This window comes from Eschrichtius robustus, chromosome 12, assembly GCF_028021215.1.
Source record: "Eschrichtius robustus isolate mEscRob2 chromosome 12, mEscRob2.pri, whole genome shotgun sequence".
Taxonomy (NCBI): Eukaryota; Metazoa; Chordata; class Mammalia; order Artiodactyla; family Eschrichtiidae; genus Eschrichtius; species Eschrichtius robustus.
In genome coordinates this window covers 66,914,517-66,937,545 of record NC_090835.1, presented here as the reverse complement: position 1 = coordinate 66,937,545, position 23,029 = coordinate 66,914,517, and the positions used below count along the sequence as shown (strand labels likewise).

General features: G+C 43.0%; 1 protein-coding gene across 1 annotated transcript in view; it reads left to right on the top strand.

The window, feature by feature from the left end:
* Positions 1–23,029, top strand: part of LRRC1 (leucine rich repeat containing 1) — a 125,950-nt gene that overhangs the window by 38,308 nt on the left and 64,613 nt on the right. Inside the window, exon 2 of the mRNA XM_068558983.1 lies at positions 5,747–5,864. Coding sequence (XP_068415084.1) covers positions 5,747–5,864 — 118 coding nt within the window. The remainder of the gene's footprint in view (positions 1–5,746; positions 5,865–23,029) is intronic.

Here is a 23,029-nt window from a genome sequence, read left to right as displayed (position 1 = left end):
CACACCTAGAGGTAGCCACTAACTTGACTTAATAGTAATCACATCTTTGCCTTTTTTAAAAATATTTTTTACCGCCCCTGTATGCATCTCTAACAAAGCAGTTTAGTTTTGGTGATTTTTCAACATTATATAAATGGAATAATATAGTATGCCTTCTTTTGTGTCTGGCTTCATTTGCTGAATATTATTTCTAGATTTCTCCATGCTATGACTAAGAGTAAGCTTCCATTTTCATTGCTGTGAAAAATTTTATTACAAGAATATACCTCTGTCAGATCTACTATTGATGGGTATTTGGGTTATTTACAGTTTTGGGCAATTACGAACAATTCTATCAAGCACGTTCTTGTATATATTCTGGAATAGAATATGTGAGAGTTTTAAAAAAGAATTATAAGGTATATACCTAGGAGTAGAATTTCTGGGTAATAGAGTCACAGTTACTTTTTGTAAGTCTCGTAGAAAAGAACATTGCCAGATGATACGAATGATAAATACTGTAGCAAGTGTTATTCTCACGTGGAGATTAGAACCATTGGTTTACAGCATCTTTACCAAGGAGGTTGACCACAAAGGCAGTTCAGGTCTTTGGGGACAGGAGTAGGGATGTGATGAGAGTTACGTAGGATGGAAAGGGGTCAAATTTAGTTGAAGGGTTAGAAGACCCCCAGAAGGAAGTCTGCGAGTAAATTTGGTGTCATGACAGCTCAAACAGTTTTTTCAGGAGTTTAATAACATTCTTTATATTGTCATCCCCCAGGTGGATCTGTAACAGTGGTTTATGTTTCCTCCACCTTATGGGGACATTTGGGCAGTGGGGGACAATTGATCATTGGCCATATAGTGATAGCAAAGGACATAGCTCTCTTAGGATTGAGTATTCCTAAGAAGAAGGGAGAGGAACTCACACTATCAAGAGAAGGAAAAAGAATCTTGCCAGAAATGGAGAATGGGAAAAAGAAACATTCTGTTCAACCAGATTAGAGACTCTGTATCTACTAAAAACAATGGTGGCTATAAGAAGACTGTGGCGTAGCAAAGCAAGCCAAGGCAATTTGGGTTTCTTTGCATGTCGTTGTACAAAATGTGCTCTAAGTGGGCCAGTGCGCTGTAATCAACATGGTGTGGTTGAAGAATGGTGTCTGTGTAGCCCGTCACATGATCACCCTGCTGAGGCATCCTGCCAAGAGGGCCACAGGAATTGTTCCTCATGTGCCCTGGCTCATCTCAGAGAGAAGGCAGAAGGGTTTATAAGCTTGTGGAGTTTTCTTCCATGACGATCTGCGGAAGTTGAAAACTTGAAGATTTAATCAGTCTTAGTGGCATTGTGTCTATCTTATAGAATGTAGTTAATTTAAAGCATTTGGACACCAAACTAAGATCCCATCAGGATAATAAGGGAAGGATTGAGGAATCACTGTTTTCGTTGTGGGATGCTGTCAGACAGGGTTGTTTTTCCATCTGGTATGTGCATCCCTAGTTGAATAAAGTAGTATTTGTGACAGGTTCTGAGGATGCTTTTAATATGCAGAACAAAACTTAAATTTGCTTGCTTTAAATTAGGATTTAAAATTCGGATTAGGATTAAATTAGGATTTCTATTGGACGTTGGGATTTGCAGGTTGTCATTTCCACAGACATAAAACTAGCTTATTATTCACTGTAGATCTAAGTCCTTGGTTGACTTGGTTTCTTGTATTATTTCTGAACGGTCCTTGAATGTATGGATTTGGTGATGGTTTTTGTGCTGTTGCTGTTATGCCTTTCCTGGAAAACAAAGTGAGCTTTTCATGCCTGAGTAAACACATCGATGCATTATTAAACTGTCAGACTCTTTGAACAACTGGCATAAGCTCAGTTATTCAAATGTGACTCTTTTGAATGGCTTTTGTGTCAGCTAATGCTTTAGTATAACCCACATAAAGAAATTTCAATACCTTTCCTTAAGAAATTAAATTTCATCCCTATGATTAAAGAACTCCAGAGGATTAGTCCTTTTGTTGAGCACGCTCATTGTCATATATAGCTAATTGGTAGCATTCATTTGCTGAGATTCATAGTTCGTTTTATTTTAAAACATCTTTCTTTTTTGTTAAAAAATAAAGTTGTTCATGCATTTCCCTTGTTGCCTAGCATAACATTTTTTTCCCCCTGTTCCCTTCTCAACATGCATGCGTGCTTTTTTCCATAGAGTACCTGCCATTTTGTCTTCTTTTTAAATTATATTTGCATCGTCAATCTTTTTCAAGTTCTCTGGTCTTTACAGTAATTATTTTTGTTGTTTGCTTGGTATTGAGTTATTAATAACATGCTAAACATTTCCCTTATTTGACATGCTTTTCATTTGTAGTGATAAGAATGCAAAGACATATTGTGCACCGTAGCTGGTTTTTCTTATTTTCAATTATGTTAGGAGAATAGATGCCCAAAAGTATTGTTACGATGTCAATGGACTTGAAAAACTTTTTACGTTTTGTGTATTGCCCAACTGGTTTCCAAAGACGATGCCTTCTTTTTGATTGTATAAGTTATAATCCCTTTTACCAAAGGAAAAGAAATGATGAAGCTTATTAAATGTTAGCATCCTTCGCAACTATCGTGTGGAGCACCCTGTCATCTTAGTAGAGACTTTCTCCTTTGTAAATTCAATTTCTATTTTTAGCAAGGTAATATATGCAAATAATTTTTTAAAAATCCAATAAGCCTCTTGCCCCCCCCCTCCCACTTCAATTTCTGGCTTTTGTGAACCCCCAGCTCTGGGATATTTCTATTGACATTAGCTTCCACATTGCTAAATGGCTTGCTTTTACTGTTTGATTCCGCCCCCCCCCCCCCCACACACACACACACACTTTTTAGTTATTTATTGATTTCCTTCTATGGAAGATGAGTCTTTAGCACTTACAGTTTCTTTCCCATCCTCTCAGTATTGACATAATATAAATTTTGTTTTTAACAGTATATAAATATTAAAATATTATGACTGTATAAGTATTGATCATAACCAAATTTTATATTTATATTATGACTATATCTTCTTTTACTCTGTATTTTTTCTGGAGTTAATAACTCCCTCCTTCTTTGCTTGCTTTGTTTTCTCTATTTCAGTTTCTAATTTGTCACCAAGTAAATCTTCCTGATACTTCCAAACATGTCAGATAATCCCTCACGTGTGTTTTTATTTTTATTCTTTTTTATGGGAGCCCTCATATTTTCTTCAGTGTAGACAGGTTGCTCTTGGGACCTGCTGCTTGGTTGCCATCTTGGAATTCCTTCACTGTTCTGTCCTTTGTCTCTCTCTGTTTTGTTGATTCTCTGATTTCTGGATCTCAGATCTTCCTCCTTTTAGATTTATTGGGTTGACCAAAAAGTTCATTCAGTTTTAAGTGAAAATAAGAGATACGTTTTTCATTTTCACCAAGAATTTTATTGAACAACATAGTCACTAACCAAATGAACTTTTTGGCCAACCCAATACTTCCACATTTTGATGGATTCTTTTTTTTTTAAATAAATTTGTTTATTTTATTTATTTATTTTTGACTGCATTGGGTCTTCATTGCTGCGTGTGGGCTTTCTCTAGTTGCGGCGAGTGGGGGCTACTCTTCGTTGTGGTGTGCGGGCTTCTCATTGTGGTGGCTTCTCTCGTTGCGGAGCATGGGCTCTAGACGTGCAGGTTTCAGTAGTTGTGGCTCGCGGGCTTAGTTGCCCCACGGCATGTGGGATCTTCCCGGACCAGGGCTCGAACCCGTGTCCCCTGCATTGGCAGGCAGATTCTTTACCACTGTGCCACCAGGGAAGTCCCTCGATGGATTCTTGAGAAAGGTCCAAGGAAGATAAATTTTTTGAGACCATGCCGTGTCTGAGAATGTCTTTATTCTGTCACATACCTGATTGATAGTTTGGCTGGGTATGTGATTTTAGGTTGAGAATAATGTTTTCTTGGAATTTTGAAGGCATTGCTCCATTGCCTTCTTACCTTCAAGGTTGCTGTTGAGTCCAGCACCATTCTGATTCCCAGTCCTTTGTTATGACCTCCCTTCCCCGCCAACCCCTTGGTCTCTGGAAGCTTTTAGAATCGTCTTATTTCTAGAGTTATGAACTTTTATAATATTCCTTGGTATCCCTATGTGTTTTGTGTCATTCATTTTATTGGCCACGTGTTGGGCCCTTTCAGACTGGAAACTCATGCTCTGCAGTCCCTGTGTTTTCTTTCTCTTTGGAATACCTATTCATTGGATGTAGTACCTTGAGGACTGATCCTCTAATTTTCCTATTTTTTTCTGTCCTGGTTCTCCACCTCATTGTCTTTCTTTTCTACTTTCTGAGGGATTTCTGTTAACTTTATTTTTCATCTCTTTTATTGGATTCTTATATTGATGCTGCACTAGTTTTTAATTTCTGAGAGTTTATTCTTTGAAGCTTGCCTTTTATGGCATCATGCTGCTTCACTTCCTCTTATTTCTCCGTGGGTATTAATTATATTTTTTTTGGTTGGGGAAGTTTTTCCTGCTCCCTACATCAACATCACATTTGTTTCTTCTGAGATGTGTGTGGGTGCCCACTCTCTTGCATGGAAAGGGCTTTCCTCAAGTGTCTGGAGAAGCTTGGCTCTGTGTAAATGAGATCCAGGCACTTGAAGTAAAAAAGAAGAGAATTGAAGCTCTGAGTGCATGGGTGGGGCTTGTAACCTGGGGCTTCCCTATTGTATAATCCGTGTCTGTAAGTCTGTCTGTTTTCCCACCTGGGAGCCTGGCTGCAGGGAGAAGGGGGTGGATCTCAGTGAGCAGGCTCTGACCCCCTCCCCCTGTTTCCAGTTGGGTGCCTCACCCTTGCCCTTAGCTGTGCTTACAGTCAGCTCTTCTGGGGGAAATTTCCAGTCCCCTGCCTGGTTGTGCAGGGGAGAGGAGGGGTTATGGGGGCCTAACTGTCTTTATATCCATTTTCAAACAGTTCTCCTTCCTTCAGAGGTACCTGGACCTAATCTCCTATTGGCTACTCACTCCATAGGCTTAAATTTCAGCTTTGTATCGATTCTTTCGTTAGCTGTCATTTATTTATCTGTTTTCTAGCTTCAAGGATTTTGTTGCATGTCTAGTTTGCTTCTCGTTCTCTCTCATCTTGAATTGTCTTCATGCCTTTATTTCATATTTTTATAGCTATATCTATCTCCCTATAAATTCCTTTAATGCTATTTTAGTACAGTTTTTAAAGGGTGTGGCGCAAAAGGCACCTCTGTGTACTGTGGTTAATGGAAGGATCCAGTGCAGGCTCTTTTTTAGATTGGCCAAAAATAATTTTTTTCTCCTCCACACATTTGTGGGATATTTATATATTTTCTGATGCACAGTAATTTCTTTTAAAAATGTTTAAGAAATATTTTACTCTAATTTTCAAATATCTTTATTTAACATTGCAGATTTCATATCAGTTTCCATAAGTAGAAAATGTGACCACCTACTGGATAATTTAAAGGAGTCATTACTATTCTCATGGAGTTATTCATTGTTTAAAACATTTTAATTTTGAAATAATTGTAGATGGTACACAGAGATGGCCTGTGTACCCAGTTTACCCTGTTGGTGACATTGCCACATTACTTTGGTACAATATCAAAATCAGGAAATTGACATTGGTGCAATCGTCACTAATTTTTAAAAGACCTATTGTTTTAAATTTCATATTGGGCAAAAAGTTTACACTGCAAGTAGATGTGAGACCTACATGAAACTATTTTGTCTTTCAGCAATTTTTCCAGCTAGTCAAGTTACGAAAGCTTGGACTTAGCGATAATGAAATTCAGCGGCTCCCTCCAGAAATAGCAAACTTCATGCAGCTGGTGGAGCTTGATGTGTCCCGAAATGGTAAGAAAAAATGATTCCACTTGAATTGTTCATTTGTCTCTTCTGATGCTGATGCTTACAATTTTTAGTAAATATGGCTGGATAAATGTTCTTGGAGGAAAGCTATGTATATGTTTTGGGATGAAATTAATGCCGTTATTGAATAGTTTAGTCACCTCGTAGGTATTTACCCAAAATGTCATGACACAGTTTTTAGGCGATAACTTTCTCAAAGTTGGTTCAGTCTGATTCACAGCGGTGGAGCTGCGGACTGGCAAATCCGCAGCTTGCCCCCTCGTTTGATTGGAGGTGACATTGAGGGCTGCTAGTATGGTCATTTGTCCAGATCTCGGGGGACTGCTGTGGCGGGGAAAGCGCCCTAGGGAAGGGTTGGTTTCTCCTGGCTATGGCCTGGCTGCCTGGGCTGCTCCCCTGAGAATCTGTCTCCCTGCTGCAGTGAACGGACCTGCTTGCCGTCCAGGCATTTCTGTCAGTTTCATTCAGTTCTGATTAGGCCCCGGGTAGGTCTGCCCACTTGAATTATTTGTGTGGCATATTTGTGAGTTTATTTTGATTTTCAGATTTCACTGTAATGTTGCTTCCTTTTAACTGAACGCCCTAGCAGGGTGTTTATATCCTGTTTAACCTTTTACTTTTAAATGGGTACCCTGGTTTTTACCTTGGGTTTTATAGCCCTTAGAGCATTCCCCGGGCGGGCTGGTCCCATGGCTTGTTGGAGCATGTTTGATTAATTACTTCAAGTTAAAGTGGCAGCTCCCAGGGGTCCTGTCTTTAGTGATGGAATTCAGTTCTTGCAAGAACTCCGGTTTAATGTCCTGAGGATAAGCCCATATGTAATCTATTGTTTATAAAAATGATAATCCTTTTCTGTCTCTCCTATTACACACCTGCTTTGTGTTTTGTTTTGCTTTCCTACAAAAATCTGTAGGTTCCTTCTCAATGACCCTCAGGTCTGGCTCTTTCAATCTGATGTCCTCTGCAGAAACCCCAAAGCCCAGATAACAGTATTTTCCTGTGGGTCATTGTTATAAGGCAGCAATAATAATCAGTACTTGATTGAAAACGTGGTGAAGAAAGAATGATTTTACCCCCCACTTTTTAAATTGCTACCACCTCTCAGATCCCATCCATTGGAAACTGTCTTTAGGCCAAGCCATATGCTCTTGATATAGCGTCTACTTTTGTTTGTCATGAGAATTATTTCTTCCCTTGCAGGTCCTAGAAAGAGTGAAAAAATTAGTTTGGGAGGCTTGTTTACAATGGCTTATTTGGTTGCAGGGGGGTCAGCTCTGCTTAAGTAAAAGGGATTTGATGGTAAGGATGGTGGGTGGGGTGGAGCTGACTTGCTAAAAGCATTGCCCCGGAGTCCGCATCTGACACCATTTTAGTGGTTTCTTGGCCTCTCTCTTCTGTTTATGGGTGCTCTGTTTTTTTGGAACTGGCCTCTGCAGACCTGTTTTGTTGTGGTTTCTCACCATGCACTTCTGGGCCTCTGCCCTTGCTGTGGCATCTGGCTGCCATTTCTAAATGAGGCCTGGTTGACCCAACTCATCTTTTTAAGCCAACCGTAAGCCATAGCTCCCGGTCACTGGGCACTCTAGGTATTGGCTGCCCTGGTACAGGGGTGGCAAGCAGTACAGAGCGCGGCCCTACCCTCAGTGCAGAAGTTGTTGATAGGCAGCGTCCCCTCACACTGCAGTGTGGCAGGGGCCGGGCCTCTGAGGCCAGCCTTGCCTCTAAGGCTGTCCTGCATCTCCCTTACCTAAGGCGTATGTGATTGAAACTGCTCTCTCTTGTCTTAGCGATGATCTCAGTTGTAAAGACTGGCTGGCTATGAACTCTGCAAGGAAGCAGTGACTTTGAAAAATGGTCGCTGAAATCACACAATCCCAAGAAATCAAGTAGTCATTTTGAAATTGGCATTAGCAGGGAAGAGAAGCAGGGGTCCAGAAATACTTGAGAAAGAGGAGAAGTATTGGCTTTAATTATCTGGGAGCAGAGAACGCATAGAGCTTGAAGGTTGCAGTCCTATTATTGACTCTGATGGGAAGAGATGCTCTGTGGGAATTCAGCATGGTCAGCGGCCAGTTTTACCAGATTCCACATCAGCTGTGTCTTTTCAAATATTCAGAGGAAGAGAGAAGGGCTACGTGCCTCTTTCCATGTGTCCATTTATACCTTCCAGCATGTTGATAAGAGGAGGTGAGCTTTCACTGTAGTCGCGTCAGGCCACACAGTGTTTTATCTCCCTGGGCTGCCTACCCTCCTTTTCTCCCCCCCCTCATTTTCAACCTCTCCTTCTGCAGGTGTTGGACTTTTGTGACGGATCCTGCAGATCTGCTCCCTTTTAATCAGGCTCTTGTAGAAATGCTGGGGGAGTTAACCTCCCCCTTCGCCTATTGGCAAAGCCTTGCTCTGGCTCGTGTGTGTGGTGGGAATGGGGGTGGTGGTGGTAGAGGGGGCTTTCTTTGTGGTTGTGAAAAAACTGCACAGATGACAGAGCAGAACAAGGTCATGGTTTTACTATAACCAACAGGAACGTGGGTCTTGAGCTGTTTCCAGGTCAGGCAAATCTCCCTATGTCTCCTGGCTCATTCTTTTGGCCGATAAAATCCCATTAATGTGAGTTTCCTAGGCAGCTGAGTAGGTGAATCAAAGTTACAGTGTCTGCAGCCTGAGAGACAGTGGGAGGACCCGCACTTTGCGTGGATGCAGGTGTTTGTAAAGGTTTGGGGCTCATGTCTGGAGCCCCGTGTGTCTTCTGCAGCCCCAGCGGAGACGGCCCTCTCTGTGATCAGAGGCTGTTCCTGCCCAGTCCCTGGGTTGTAGCAGGGCCACGGCCAGTGCTGGCCACTGTTGTGGTAGGACCTTTGTTGGCTTCCTCAGTTCCTGATTTTCCAGAGAGTGTCGCTTGCCCATGGAGGAGGGAGGCAAGCGAGATGTTGGGTGTCAGACCACTCAAGCCCTTTGGATCAGTGCTTGTCAAACTTGACCGTGCCATGAATTACCGTTGGGTTTTGTTAAAATGTAGATTCTGATGCAGTAGGTCTGGGGTGGGTCTGGAGATGCTGCATTGCTAAGAAGCTCCCCAGGGATGCCACGAGGGGCGAGATCTTAGCCGTCCCCACCCCCAAGCCTGCTCCCAACAGCCCCTCAGCAGCTTCCTGTGGTTTTGAGCCCAGATTGGCTGTTTCTCTTGGTCCCGCACCTGCCCATGTGGAAGGTGGGAAACCTCCAGGATATTCCTGGCGAAAGGGTAAGAGGCTAGAGCTGACTGAAGTTCAAGTTGGCTTTGATTCCAGGAGCAAAATTAGACGTTTCCTAATGTTCCCTGCTCAAGGGAGGGAGATAGTACTATAGGCTTCAAGTTAAGGTCTGATGCAGTTTTCTGTGGTGAAGCGCATCCGCTTTCATGCCCGGACTTTTTGTCTGTTTTCTCTGCTCGCTGATTCTTAGCTCTTGGAGACAAATGCTTTCCGGATATGCGAGAAGAGGTACTACCCCAGAGTACTATCTTGCTGTCCACAAATCTAGGGCAGACTTTCTTAGTGCATCATGAGTCCTGCCCAGAGGGTTAGTAATTTGAATTTTATAGTCTATGCTGTAATTCGACTTACATCACAGTACTGTATCATTATCTGTTTAGTTCAGTTTTTTTTTCCCCCAAAGTGTAAGGCATACGCCACCAGCACCGCTAGAGAAGATTTTAAGTGGTACTGCAAAACAGCAATTTTTAATATTGAATCAGAGTGAGGAAGTTATCCTCTTTCCTTTTTATTTAAAAAATTTTTACTCCCTTTAGGTTGCTTTCTGTAAAACTTAATAGCACTATATTGTATTGATTGTTATATTTATCTTTTATATCTGGTGATGATAATAGCTTTCTATTCATGTTAGTGATTTAAAAATAAATCTTACTCAACAAAGTTGATTTAAAAGAGTGAGGTAAATAATAAAGAACATAGGTGCTCTACCAGGATGACAAAAATTGTGAAGGTAGAACAGGGATGGATGAAGTTAAGGAAACGCTCTCAGTATTAGCACAGCCAAAGAGGTCATGAGTTTATTTCTCTTATGGGGCAAATAATACTGCATGCGGAACAAACATGGCCAGAGACTGCACATTCTGGCGAATTACTTTGCAAACTTGAGTGAACAAGAAACTAAAAGATAGTTTTAGTACAAAACCCTCACTGGCACTGGGGCAGAGCTTCAGAGTTAGCAGAGGGACAGCTTATCCAATCCACCAGCAGGATCATCGTTCCACAAAGTCGAGAGGCTAGACTTGGATTAAATGTTTGGGTTAGTCGCCCTCTGTACAGCTGCAAGATGGGGATCAGTGTCTGTGGTCTGTGTCAGTGGGTTTGTTTAATGAAATCTAAGATCAATTTTGAAGCCTGCTGAAATGCCCTTGTATTACAGCAAGTCTTGGTGCTTCTGAGTGTGCCCTGAAAAACAGCTGTTTCTGGCAAGCAAGGCATCCAGTGTGCCTAGAAGTCCTCCTTCTTGGTTATGAACAGTTAGTGTTTTTTGGGGGGTAATAACTACATACACCCACAGCAGAAGTGTGGCAGAGGCCAGTTCTCGCCCACGCAGACTTGAGACTTTCCACAGTCAGGCCATTGTTCCCTTCTCTGTCTCTGCCTAATTCGGGCCCAGGCTTAGTGCTCTGCCTAGCACACCGCTCCAGTGCTAGACTTAATCTGTGTTATCAGTCGGTGAGTTTCTTTGTCACAGTCACTGTGAAAATGGTACAGGAGACACCCCTCAAAGAGAAGCCCCGCAGTGCCACTCTGCCTTGTGGGTGGAGAGCTGACGGTTTCTACCCCAGACCTGGCTTGGTTGCCTTTACAAGTACTGCCACTTTCCTAACACAGGACCTTTCTCTGTCTTAACTTTTTACCTGTTCTCTTGTGAGGGAGAGGGGTTAATCACAGAAAACATATAATTGCCTTCCACTCACATTTTAATTACAGATAATAATGATTATTTTCAAAGTGGAGGTGGAAAGAAATTTGGCGTCTGTGACATTTTCTAATCACCTTTCCATGCTACAAACAGTTTTTTTCGAGGAGCCTTGTTTAGATATGAGGATGTATGAGAATCATTTTAAACACTGAAAGAGTTGGAATAAATTATGCAAACAGATCCTTCCTTCCTTTTTTTTTTGTACCATAAAGAAACATCCATGATATTTTATCAGATAAACCTGAAAATCTATCACAAATTAATGATGCAAATTGTTAAGTCCGAAGGGAAATTTTGACAGCAATGCCTCTGCTCAAAATGATTTTGGAACTCTTTCAGAATTTGTCATTTTGTGTATCCTCAGACCAGTGGTTTCACGTTTTCAAGTGGATCAGTTTTCAAAAACAGCCATGCATTACTTAAGGCCAACTTAGGTAAATAAACCAGGACACTGATAATTTTATAGTACTCAAAATCTGCCTCAGATGGCAATTTCAAAAAAAGTATAAAAGAGTAAACTATTGTTACTCTTTATTAATTCATATGGTTCTCTTCCTCTTACCAGAAAAATTGTGGCTGTGCTGAATAAGTTGTAGGTTTATGTAACTTCCTCTCTCTTGTCTTCTCTTTAATTAGCAGGTTTGTAATAGAGATGGTGCCCTGAGTTTGAGGTCAACACCTCTGAATATATTTTTTAGGTCAGTACGAACTTCAGTCAGTCCTGGGTTCTCTAAATGCTTAGAGATTTTCAGTAGCTACCCATCCTCCCTCCACCCCTCCCCCATTCAGTCATTCACTCAGTCCTGCACTGCTCTGTGGCTGGGTGATGAATTTGCCAAAACAGTGTTGGATTTACACAGAATGGGCTAAGATGAAGGCACATCATTGTAGTGGTTTCTCCTGAAGTAAAACAAAACCCTGGGCATATATCCAGAGAAAACTCTTAATTGGAAAAGATACATGCACCCCTATGTTCATAGCAGCACTATTCACAGTAGCCAAGACATAGAAGCAACATAAGTGTCCATCGATGGATGAATGGATAAAGAAGATGTGGTATGTGTATATATACATATATACACACAGGGAATATTACTCAGCCATAAAAAGAATGAAAGAATGCCATTAGCAGCAACATGAATGGACCTAGAGATGATCATACTAATTGAAGTAAGCCAGACAGAGAAAGACATATACCGTACGATATCACTTATATGTGGAATCTAAAATATGACACAAATGAACTTATCTATGAAATAGAAACAGACTCACAGACATAGAGAACAGAGTTGTGGTTACCAAGGGGGATAGAGGTGGAGGAGGGATGGATTGGGAGTTTGGGATGAGCAGATGCAAACTACTTATACAGGATGGATAAACAACAAGGTCCTGCTGTAGAGCACAGGGAACTATAGTCAGTATCCTCTGATAAACCATAATGGAAAAGAATATGAAAAAGAATGTATAGATATGCATAACAGAATTCACGTTGCTGTACAGCAGAAATTAACACATTGTAAATCAACTGTACTTCAGTAATAAAAAAAAAAAACCCAACATGTGGAATGACAGTCTCTGCTCACTTTCTAATTAGGCAGTTTTCCTTGGTATCAGGTTGACAGTTTCCAGCTGTAAAAGTGGTTGAGGGTGAGTGGCCATGGCGCTTCATTTTTGATTTTGAGGTCACCTGTTTTGTCACGTGACTTGGGCTGGAGCCAAGAGATGCTAAGCCTCCAGTCAGCTGAGGGCTGGATGGCATCTCTCCGTAAGAATGGTGACAGCAATATGCTGCCATGACCAGAAACAATGCTCTGAGCTTATTAAGCTAGAAAAGACACGTCTTAGAAAAGGATGAAGAAGCCGAGGAGGAAAGGGGGACTGAGGAGCAGGACTGAGAACTGAAACTACAGGGTTATATATAGAAATGATTTGGTTTTTATTTTATTTTATTTTATTATTTATTTATTTATTTTTAAATTAATTAATTAATTAACTGGCTGCGTTGGGTCTTCTTTGCTGTGTGCAGGCTTTCTTTAGTTGTGGCGGGCGGGGGCTACTTTTCCTTGCAGTGTGCGGACTTCTCTTTGCGGTGGCTTCTCTTGTTGCGGAGCACAGGCTCTAGGCACACGGGCTTCAGTAGTTGTGGCTTGCGGGCTCTAGAGTGCAGGCTCAGTAGTTGTGGCGCACGGGCTTAGTTGCTCCACAGCATGTGGGGTCTTCCTGGACCAGGGCTCGAACCCTGGCTCGTGTCCCCTGCATTGGCAGGCGGATTCTTAACCACTGCGCCACCAGGGAAGCCCAGAAATGATTTGGTTTTCAAATTGGCTTTCTAAGTATTGAATATATCCTCAATCTAACACACCTGCTCCAAGCTAATAATAAATTTTGATTCTTACATCTTTTCAGTTTGAAAAAGCCTTGGATCCAGGCCATTTTTTTTTTTTTTTTACTGTTTGTGGTTATCAACTATAGCTCATAATTATTATTTTTTTTAGTTCAAGCAACATTTATTGAGTACTTACTGTGTTTGTGTAAGGCTCTTTGCTGAATTCTTCTATCCCTTAAGGAGGTAATTCTACAGGCACAACAGACATATGTAAGTAATTTAACATTAATGGCTTATACAGTTATACAAATAAAGTGCTCAGGGCACACAGAGAGGTGTCAGTTACAGTGTAACTGATTTGAAAGAGACTTGAGAGCATAATGGGGATTTTTGGTTTGAAGTTGAAATCATGCAGTCTTTAACAATTCTCATACTTGAGTTGCAAATTTGGAGGGAGTTAACGAGTGGATTCCTCAGCTGAGTTGTTGTTTGTTGGAAAATTTTTTCAAATGTTTGTTATACATTTATGGAGTCAATGATATCATTACAAATGCAAATATCTCAGTGCTTGTCTGTTGGACTCACTGAAAATTTTAAGATTCATCCAAAATCAGAGAAGAGGGAATTCCCTTGCTGTCCAGTGGTTAGGACTTGGCGCTTTCACCGCCGTGGCCCTGGGTTCAATCCCTGGTTGGGGAACTAAGATCCCACAAGCCGTGCTGCGCGGCTAAAAAATTCTCAAGGGCTCAACAGAATGAGAAATTTTATTGCTGATCAATTTACAGTCCCTTCCCGTGTGTGTGTGTGTGTGTGTGTGTGGGGGGGGGGTGTGTTTGGTGGGGGTGTGTGGAATGGGGAGGTGGGTTGTGAGAGGCTCTGTTCTACATATTCAGGGATATATATATCTTCCTCCTTGGATGCACATGTCGCTTCAACTAGCGGCCACCAGGGTCCTTGTGGGAGGGGAAAGCAGGGTTTGTGCCTGGGTGACTTTTATGGGCTGTGTTGAGAAGTGGCCTACATCATCCCCATCCATGTTCTGTTGGCCAGTTTCATGTCCCCAACTTAACTGAAAGGAGGTGGGAAGTGCAGTTAGCTATTTACACAAGAAAAAGAGAAATCCAGCTGTTGGTAAGGCGTGAGCAGCAGCTGCCCCAACTGGCATTTAATTGAATCCTGGAATTGTACGGTTTTATGTCACTGATCACATACAGGCCTAGTAAACACACACACACACACAGACACACACACGATTCTGTTGCACTGTCACAACCTTCCAGTGAGTGACCCATTTGTAGGAAATTCAGATGTGTGCCCCCAAAGAGGAAGGGTAGCCTCCTTTCCACATCTGCACAGAAATGTGTAAACCCAGACACGGATCGACATGATGCCTGGCCACCCATTTGCTAACAGTTAGCATAAAACCTGTGCAAGTACGCATGATTTTTTTTAATTTGAATTTTTAGAAAGTGGTTTAAAGTATATTTTGAAAATGAGAGTTTTATGTATGAAGGATGTTTGAGGCACTTGCTCTGGGGAACATGGGGTCCTGAAAGATTTTCAGGACAGGGGTCACCATCTTGGACAAGTTATTTCAGTTCTCTGTGCCTCAGTTTCTTCATCTGGGAAATGGTATTGTGACTCTTAATAGAGGCTGTGTGTGTAAAGGGCTTAAAACCGTGTCTTGCACGTAATGAACACTCAGTGTTGGCTGCTGGAATTAACCCTATTATTGTCCTTTGTTTTGGGTCATGAGGATCTGCACTAGGGCTGTGAGAATAAGTATGCAGGGCAGGGGTGAGGACACGAGCACGTCTGAAGGCTAGAGTGACACAGGTGAGGGAGGTTTCTACCTGAAGTGATGTCTAGATACTGTGTGCCTTATGCTAGGCATTGTGCTGTTTCATCACACCTGTATTTTATCTAATCCACACACCAACCTTGGGAGCTGGGTAGAAGCATCTCAGGATGACTGATGAGGATGAGGAAGCTGGGGCTTGAAGAAGTTGTGGTATGCCTCCAAGTTGTATTTCCAGTTAGTGATGGAGCTGAAATAAGAAACCCAGAGGGGTGGCACTTTTCATTACTTGGGGAACATTGAGCATGATAAAGGTAGGGCTGATAGCTGTAGTCTATTTTGAGAGAAAGAATATAGGCAATATTTATGACTAAGTACTCTTTGCATTTGGAGATGAAAATAGGAGAAAGTCATCCTAAGAGATTTAAACTCATGAAATTCTACCTAGTGAATGAATTCAACCACCAGTAGAAGTGGTCCACCCTATGAGGTGATTTGTCCATCTTTTATGGCCAAAAAGGAAATATCATCTAACGAAAGAAAGTAGGGCTTTCTTGGGATGCTCTGATTTGACCCTTCTAAGGTCATCGTTGTGCCGTCTTGGCAAAAGACCGATGTGTTGCCGGAAGCGTAGAACAAGGAAAGCCAAAAATGAAGACTGTATGGGGCTTTACCTTTGAAAGAAGAGTAAAGAGATTAGACAACGTGAAGGTCCCAGGTCCCTTGGAAGTAGGTGTGGCCCTCTCCTATGGAGAGGACTTTGTCTCTAACTGCCAGTGGCTAAGATCATCCCATGTTCTTTTCTCAGAGTGTGAATATTCTGCAAGCACTGTGATGGGGCATTTAATTCTCGATAAGGATGCTGAAGACAGGTGATACGCTGACTCGTTGACATTAGTACCCGGCTCCATCGGCATACAGATTGATCACTGGTCCCACGTGAATTTTCTTAGCGTGGCACACATTTTCATAACCATATCTTCTCTGAGCACACTGTCACTGACCTGGCAACTGGGTGACTCACCGGCTTAACCCACCGGCATTCATCTCACCCATGGAGTACACCTGAGGCTCTGCCTGGGCTAGCCAGCAGGCTTCCCTCTGGGAAATTCTTCTTTGCAACATAGAGTAGCCCCAATTTAGCTGGTGTCCTTTTTTTTTCTTTTTTCTCGCTGTACTTAAAGTGAATTCCATTTGACCTGTCCTTGAGAAGACTGGGGAAGGGTAGAGCAAGGAATTATCAGGATCATTTCTTTTCCAGCTTATGTTTTTTAAAGCACATGTTGCTTGTTGAGAATTCATAATAAGGAAATGTAAAGAAACACTGTTGAAAAACCAAGAGAACAGTGTGAATCTTTATCCTCAGAATACTTACTGAGGGCTTACTGTGTACGAGCTGTGAGGCCAAGCAAGCGCATCGTGTGTTATCGCCTTTAACCGTCAAACCACCTCCAAGAAGGAAATTTGCATCCCCCTTTTTAACAGGTGAGAAAACCGAGTCTCAGGTTTAAAAACCTTGTCTTTGGTGGCAGGGTGAGTGAGCAGTGGATCCAGGTTTGTTAGATTCCAAATCACAATTCTGTCTCCTCAGTAGAAAAATTGTATATCTTACTACCCAGAAATAGTCATCATTAATGTTTTTATGTATTCTCTTTATCTTTTTCCTTTTCATAACCTGCTTCACAAAAATTGGGGTTATGCACCACATAGATATTTCTGTCTTGCTTTCGTTCACTTCACATAGGTTTGCGAACATTTCCCAAACCTTTATTGTTAAACATTTAACTGTTTTAACAAGGCAGATTCATCAATAACTCTTGCCTTTTTGTCTTCTTTCTGGAGAAAACACGAATTGATCTGTAACTTTAATACCAACAGGAAGCTAGCTTTAGGTTTCAAAGGTAGGATTGGTGTAGATAACCAACAAGATGGAGACATTTCCAGAGGATGTGATAAGTTAAAGGCAGCCAGACAGAGTGAGGTAAGAGGTGAGTAAGCAGTTTAGAAGTCTCTACCTGACTTAGGATTCTCGTGCTGAAATCAGTCAGGGAGACACAGCCACCCCCAGGGCCATGCGGCTGCAGAGAGAGGTCCACGGGAAAGAACGTGGGCAGAAGCAGACCGAGCCCTAGTGCTCCGCTGCTTTTAAGGTTCTGTGAAGCAATCAGCTCCGTGTTTACCTAACATATGTTTTGTTTGTGAAGGTGCTCAGTGGAAGTGCCATTGCACGTTAAGGGTTGATGCCCTGGAGTGTTTAACTTTGCTCTTCACCCTTTGTTTGATGGCGTTGCAGGATGTGAAAGCATAGGCTTCCTCCATTCAGTGGGGTGGATGAGTGGTGGACCAAGAGGAACAAGGGGGCCTGAGCAAGGTAGACAAACATGGGAGGGCCAGGTGCCAATGACTCCACACGCGTCCCCAGCAAAAGGCGGCCTGGAGCTGGGGAGTGGGGTGGGGGAGCCCCAAGTAACACCACAGAGGCCTCAACTAAGTCGGGGTGGCAGCAGGCACCCCGGGAACTGAGTGGGTCATGGGTGTTCCTCCCTCCCTCACCTAACTCGGGCCTTCGAAACTTTTTTCAAATTTAATTTTTATCTTGTATTGGACTACAGTTGATTTACCATGTTGTATTAGTTTTAGGTGTACAGCTAAGTGATTCAGTTACACGTATACATACATCCATTCTTTTTCAGAGTCTTTACCCGTGTAAGTTATTACAGAATACTGAGTAGAGTTCCTTGTGCTATACAGTAGGTCCTCGTTGGTTGTCTATTTTTATATATGGTAGTGTGCATATGTTAATCCTAAGCTCCTAATGTATCCCTCCCCCTGCCACTTTTCCTCTTTGGTAACCATACATTTGTTTTCTATGTCTGTGAGTCTGATTCTGTTTTGTAAGTTCATTTATATCTTTTTTTTTTTTTAGATTCCACATGTAAGTGATATCATATGATATTTGTCTTTCTCCATCTGACTTAATTCACTTAGTATGATAATCTCTAGGTCCATCCATGTTGCTGCTAATGGCATTCTTTCATTCTTTTTAATGGCTAATATTCCATTATATGTAGGTACCACATCTTTTTTATCCATAAGTCAGACCTTCTTATCAAGGTCCCTGCCTTGGGCTTTTGTCGTGGACCATTCAGCCTTTATGTGTGACCCACTGGACCATGGCAAGGAGGTCTCCCTGTAGCTCGTTGGCATTTCCTAAGCAGATGCTCTGGTCTTCTGGAGACCTTCCCTGCAGCCAGCTGAAGTTATTCTTATTTCTAAAATGCCTCTTGACTGTGCTGGCAACTGTTCTGACCTTCCTCAGGGATCCAGATGGGAAGAGAGTAACTCAAATAAGTGTTCTAAATAACGGCAGAGTATTTCCTTGTGAAAGGCCCAACAAAGCACTGGTGAAGTCTTGGCTGGAACGCACACTTCACTGAGATAAGGGACAAGGGAGCAGGAACAGAGTTTTACAATGAGTTGTATTCATTTCCTGAATTTTTTAACTAGCACCAGGTATTCGAGTTCTGTGCTAGGAGCCAGTGGTAGCTGGCTAGTGGTAGATTGGTGATGGCTCTCAAGGGATTTAGGGGACAGGAATGAAAGGACCAGGTCCATCTGTGATGACAGGACGGTGTCAGAGGTGTGCCTGAAGGAGCCCAGGGTGGGGTGGGGTCTCCATCATTCCTGGGGAAGGGAAGAGTATTAAGAAGGCTTCCTGGGAAAGATGACATTTACTCAAGCTCTGAGGAACAAGTTGCAGGTAGAGACAAAGAAATGCAAGAAGGATGTGCCTGGGCAGATGATACAGCGTGTGTGTGTGTGTCTGAAGGTCTGAAATTTGGGAAATGCAAGATATTACTGTAGCGCATGGCAAGAGATGAGGCTGGAGAGAGGTGGATGGCGGCGGGATCACGGGGGCCTGTGGGCTCGGCTAGGGAGTGTTTTCTTGAAACCCGGGGGGTGGGGGTAGGGTTGGCGCTGTGAAAGGGTGTCCAGCCGGGGAGTGACTCCCAGGTCACCCGGCACCAGCAGGGAGCATGGGGTTGAATGGGGGCAGCCTGGAGGCAGGAGGCTAGGCCTCCATGTGGGTAATGGAGAGACTGGAGGGGGAGCAGGAAAAAGGGAGATACTGGACCAGGCGTGTGGGTGACAGATGGGGAGGGGATGTGTTGGATGTGGAGGGAAGGGCGAGTGAGAGGTCTGCGACTGGGATAAACTCCCACTTCCCACCGTGGGGAGACGGGAGACGCAAGACAGGACAGGACTGAGGGCAAAGATGAGGGGGAGATGCCTTTGGAAGATCCCCGTGGAGGTGTTCGGTGGGCAGCTGAGTATCAGGGTCTGAGGCTCAGGGGAGGTGAAGGTTTGGGAGGCATCCTTGCGGAGGGGATGGTCGGGGCTGTGGGAATGAAGGGCAGGTGAGCGCAGGATGTCACTGTTGAAGGCAGAGCAGAGGAAGATCCAAGAAGGAGCGGCGGGAGGGCTGCTCAGCAGTGCTGGCTGGTGTCGTAGACAAGCCGAGTGAGAGCGTGGCCAACTGCCACCACGTCAGGCTCCCCAGAGGACTGACCTCACGGGTGGAGCTAACGCTTGCAGATCATGGATGAAGTTGTCACCACAGATGAGACGGTCCAGGCACGGCTGCGGGAAGGCAGGACCTTGGGGAGCACCATTGTGAAAGGACTGATGAAAAGGAACCTGAGACAGAGGCTGGGAAGGAGCAGGCGGAGAAACGGGAGCATCCCAAGACCTTGCCTGGGAGCCAGATGCGGGAAGCACATCCGGGAAGGCTGCCTGGAAAAAGGGGCTGGATGGGCAGTAAACGTGGGCTGATTTGGCATCTGGGAGGTCATCTGTGACCGGAGAAGCGACGCCAGAGTGGTTTATGGCATTCATTGCTTGTTGTTTTGTGCGTTTCTCCGGACTCTCTTTGCGAGATCAGAGAAGTGCTTGAAAAACACCTGCAGCCCCCAATTCCGGGAGGAGACAACAGCCATCACGATTTCCTGCTGGATCTGCCAGTTCTAAGGCACGGGAGCGACCCTGACGTGATGTGTGTCTTGGATGGCTGACCATGATATAATTAATGGGGGAGTTTCATAAGTTGGGTCATAATGTGTATGGGTTTGATGGGTGTCTGGCATGGGAATGAGCCGTCTCAGGCACACCCAGAAGGCAAAAGGTGGGGGGAACCAGTCACCAATATTCTTTTTTCTGGAGTCTCGTCGTCAGCGATGGTTGGGACGAGAGTGGACTCTGGCATTTTAAGCCTGGTTATTCCATGTTAAGTGTTGAGGACCACAGACAGTGTTCCTCCTTCTAAGATCCTTTAATGGTTGCATTTACCCATTGTATTTCCAAGTTTATTTCACCTTGGGATTTTTTTTTTTTTTTATAATTAGGAAAGCAGCATATGGTTCATTATAAAACGTCAGTGAAGACACAGACCTACTAGAGAATGGACTTGAGGATATGGGGAGGGGGAAGGGTAAGCTGTGACAAAGTGAGAGAGTGGCATGGACATATATACACTACCAAACGTAAAATAGATAGCTAGTGGGAAGCAGCCGCATAGCACAGGGAGATCAGCTCGGTGCTTTGTGACCACCTAGAGGGATGAGATAGGGAGGGTGGGAGGGAGGGAGACGCAAGAGGGAAGAGATATGGGAACATATGTATACGTATAACTGATGCACTTTGTTATCAAGCAGAAACTAACACACCACTGTAAAGCAATTATACTCCAATAAAGATGTTAAAAAAAAAAAAAAAAGTCAATGGAGGCAAAGTTTAAGTCATCAACCTGCCCTTCCCACTCGCAGACTCTCCCCGCCCTGGTGAGGTTGCCCGTGTTGGGTGTCACACTACACGGGGCTTATTTTTATGACACCTCTTTTCCCCACTGCATTTTGAGATCACTGTGGGCAAAGGGCGTGCCTCTGTTACTCACCTTTGCCTCCTTAGCTTCTGCCACACAGCCTGACATAAGTCACCAGGGTTCACCAAGTGTTAGCTGCATAAATAGTCTGATATATGGGCACGTGAATGAATAGGGTGCTGTCTTAGGCTTTGCCCTTGGGGCCATTGCTTCCGTTTTAACTTCAGAGAGAAACTGGATACAAGAGGAGAGCCCCTGTTTTTGTCACTTTTTGATTTGTAGGAGCGCTTATTCTCTGAATGGTGCTTTGTAACAAGGTGCAGGGTCTGCAGCCCCTCTATCCAGCCTTAGGTGCAGATTTCTTGAATTATGTGAATTAATCAGTTCAGAAACTGGTAGATGGCTGGCAGAGAATCAATGAAATGTGAGGTTTAGCACTTCCATGGCATCATAAGGTGTGATCTTTATAACGGATTTTAAGTTCTTGAAAAGAAGCACATAGGAACTTCGAGAAACTTTTATTGTGCTTTCTCTGCACGTCAGGAACTGGGATGTTATCACAGATAGAGCAGAAGGAAGAATCCTGTCCAAGAAACGACAAGCTACAGTCTCTCCCCAGAGGCCTACAAACCATGTGGGCAAAACCATGCTTGTAGGTTTAAAAGGGAGGATGGAGAAAAAGATGACAAAGTCCAGCAAATCAGAATATCCTGCTGACCATCAGACCACAGAGAAAGGGGATTTCAGGTATGATGGGAGCAAGAATTCTTTCTACCCGGAAATTTAGACTTTGGATTTTGGTCTTCCTTCCTTCTCTTGGAGCAGTGTTTCTCCAGGTGGGCTCTGGGGCCGCCTACGTCAGAATCTTTGTTAAAATTGCATACTTCCCACCCTCCCCAAGGACTACACGTTCAGAATTCCCAGAGCAGGATCCCCAGAGTCTGCATTTTAATCTCCGGGGAAACTCATGTAAATTAAATTGAGGCCAGGAGCCACTCATTTAAGAACCTAACCATAACCATAATTTGAAAAGATACATGCACCCCAGTGTTCATGGCAGCACTATTTACAATAGCCAAGACATGGAAGCGACTTAAATGTCCATTGACAGATGAATGGATAAAGAAGATGTGATTGATATATCTGTCTATCTATCTCACAGATACACAGATGTATATATATATACCCCCCCCCACACACATACACATATATACAATGGAATACTACTCAGCCATAAAAAGAATGAAATAATGCCATTTGCAGCAACATGGATGGACCTAGAGATAATCATACTAAGTGAAGTAAGTTAGAGAAAGACAAATATATGATATCACTTATATGTGGAATCTGAAAAACAAAAGATACAAATGACCTTATATAGAAAACAGAAATAGACCCATGGACATAGAAAACAAACTTATGGTTACCAAAGGGAAACGGGGGGAGGGATGAATTAGGAGTTTGTGATTAACAGGTACACACTACCGTATATAAAATAGATAACAAACAAGGACCTACTGTATAGTACAGGGAACTCTACTTAATATTCTGTAATAACCTATAAGAGAAAAGAATCTGAAAAAGAATCTGTCTGTATATATCTATATATCTGAATCACTTTGCTGTACACCTGAAATTGTTACTAATATACCTTTTCATCTGTGAGTTGACAGCTTATATATTTAAGCCCTTAAGCTCTTTTTCTACAGTATTTTTTGGAATAGCATAAACATGTTTTTGAGCCCTTTTTAGAATACTTTTGCACTCCGTTTTCTAGTTTAACCTCTTTTCTTTTTAGGGTTAATGTTGAAAAAGTGTACTTGTATTACAGGTAGAGGGAGTTCTTAAAAATTGATTTTATCTAAAAATGGGAAGGAGGCTGCTAATTAGATTCAAACAGACCCCCTTTCCATCTTTACCCTGCCTCTTTCCCCTACTCTTGTCCCCATCTTCTTCCAAACAACAAGACAGCTTTACTTTACCTCCCATCACTGTTCTGGCTCCCTTTGAAGCAGTCTGATCAAGCAAGCCCTCAGCACACGCAGCCTTACGTGTTGTAGGCTGGGCTTCCGTCTAAGAGCAGAAATAGCTTTACTCTGGAGGTGGATAGTGGACAGGAGCTGTGAGTGATTGTCGGGTAAGTTGGGTACCACACCAGCACAGCCCAGGGCCTCATCATCAGCGGGCCCTGACCT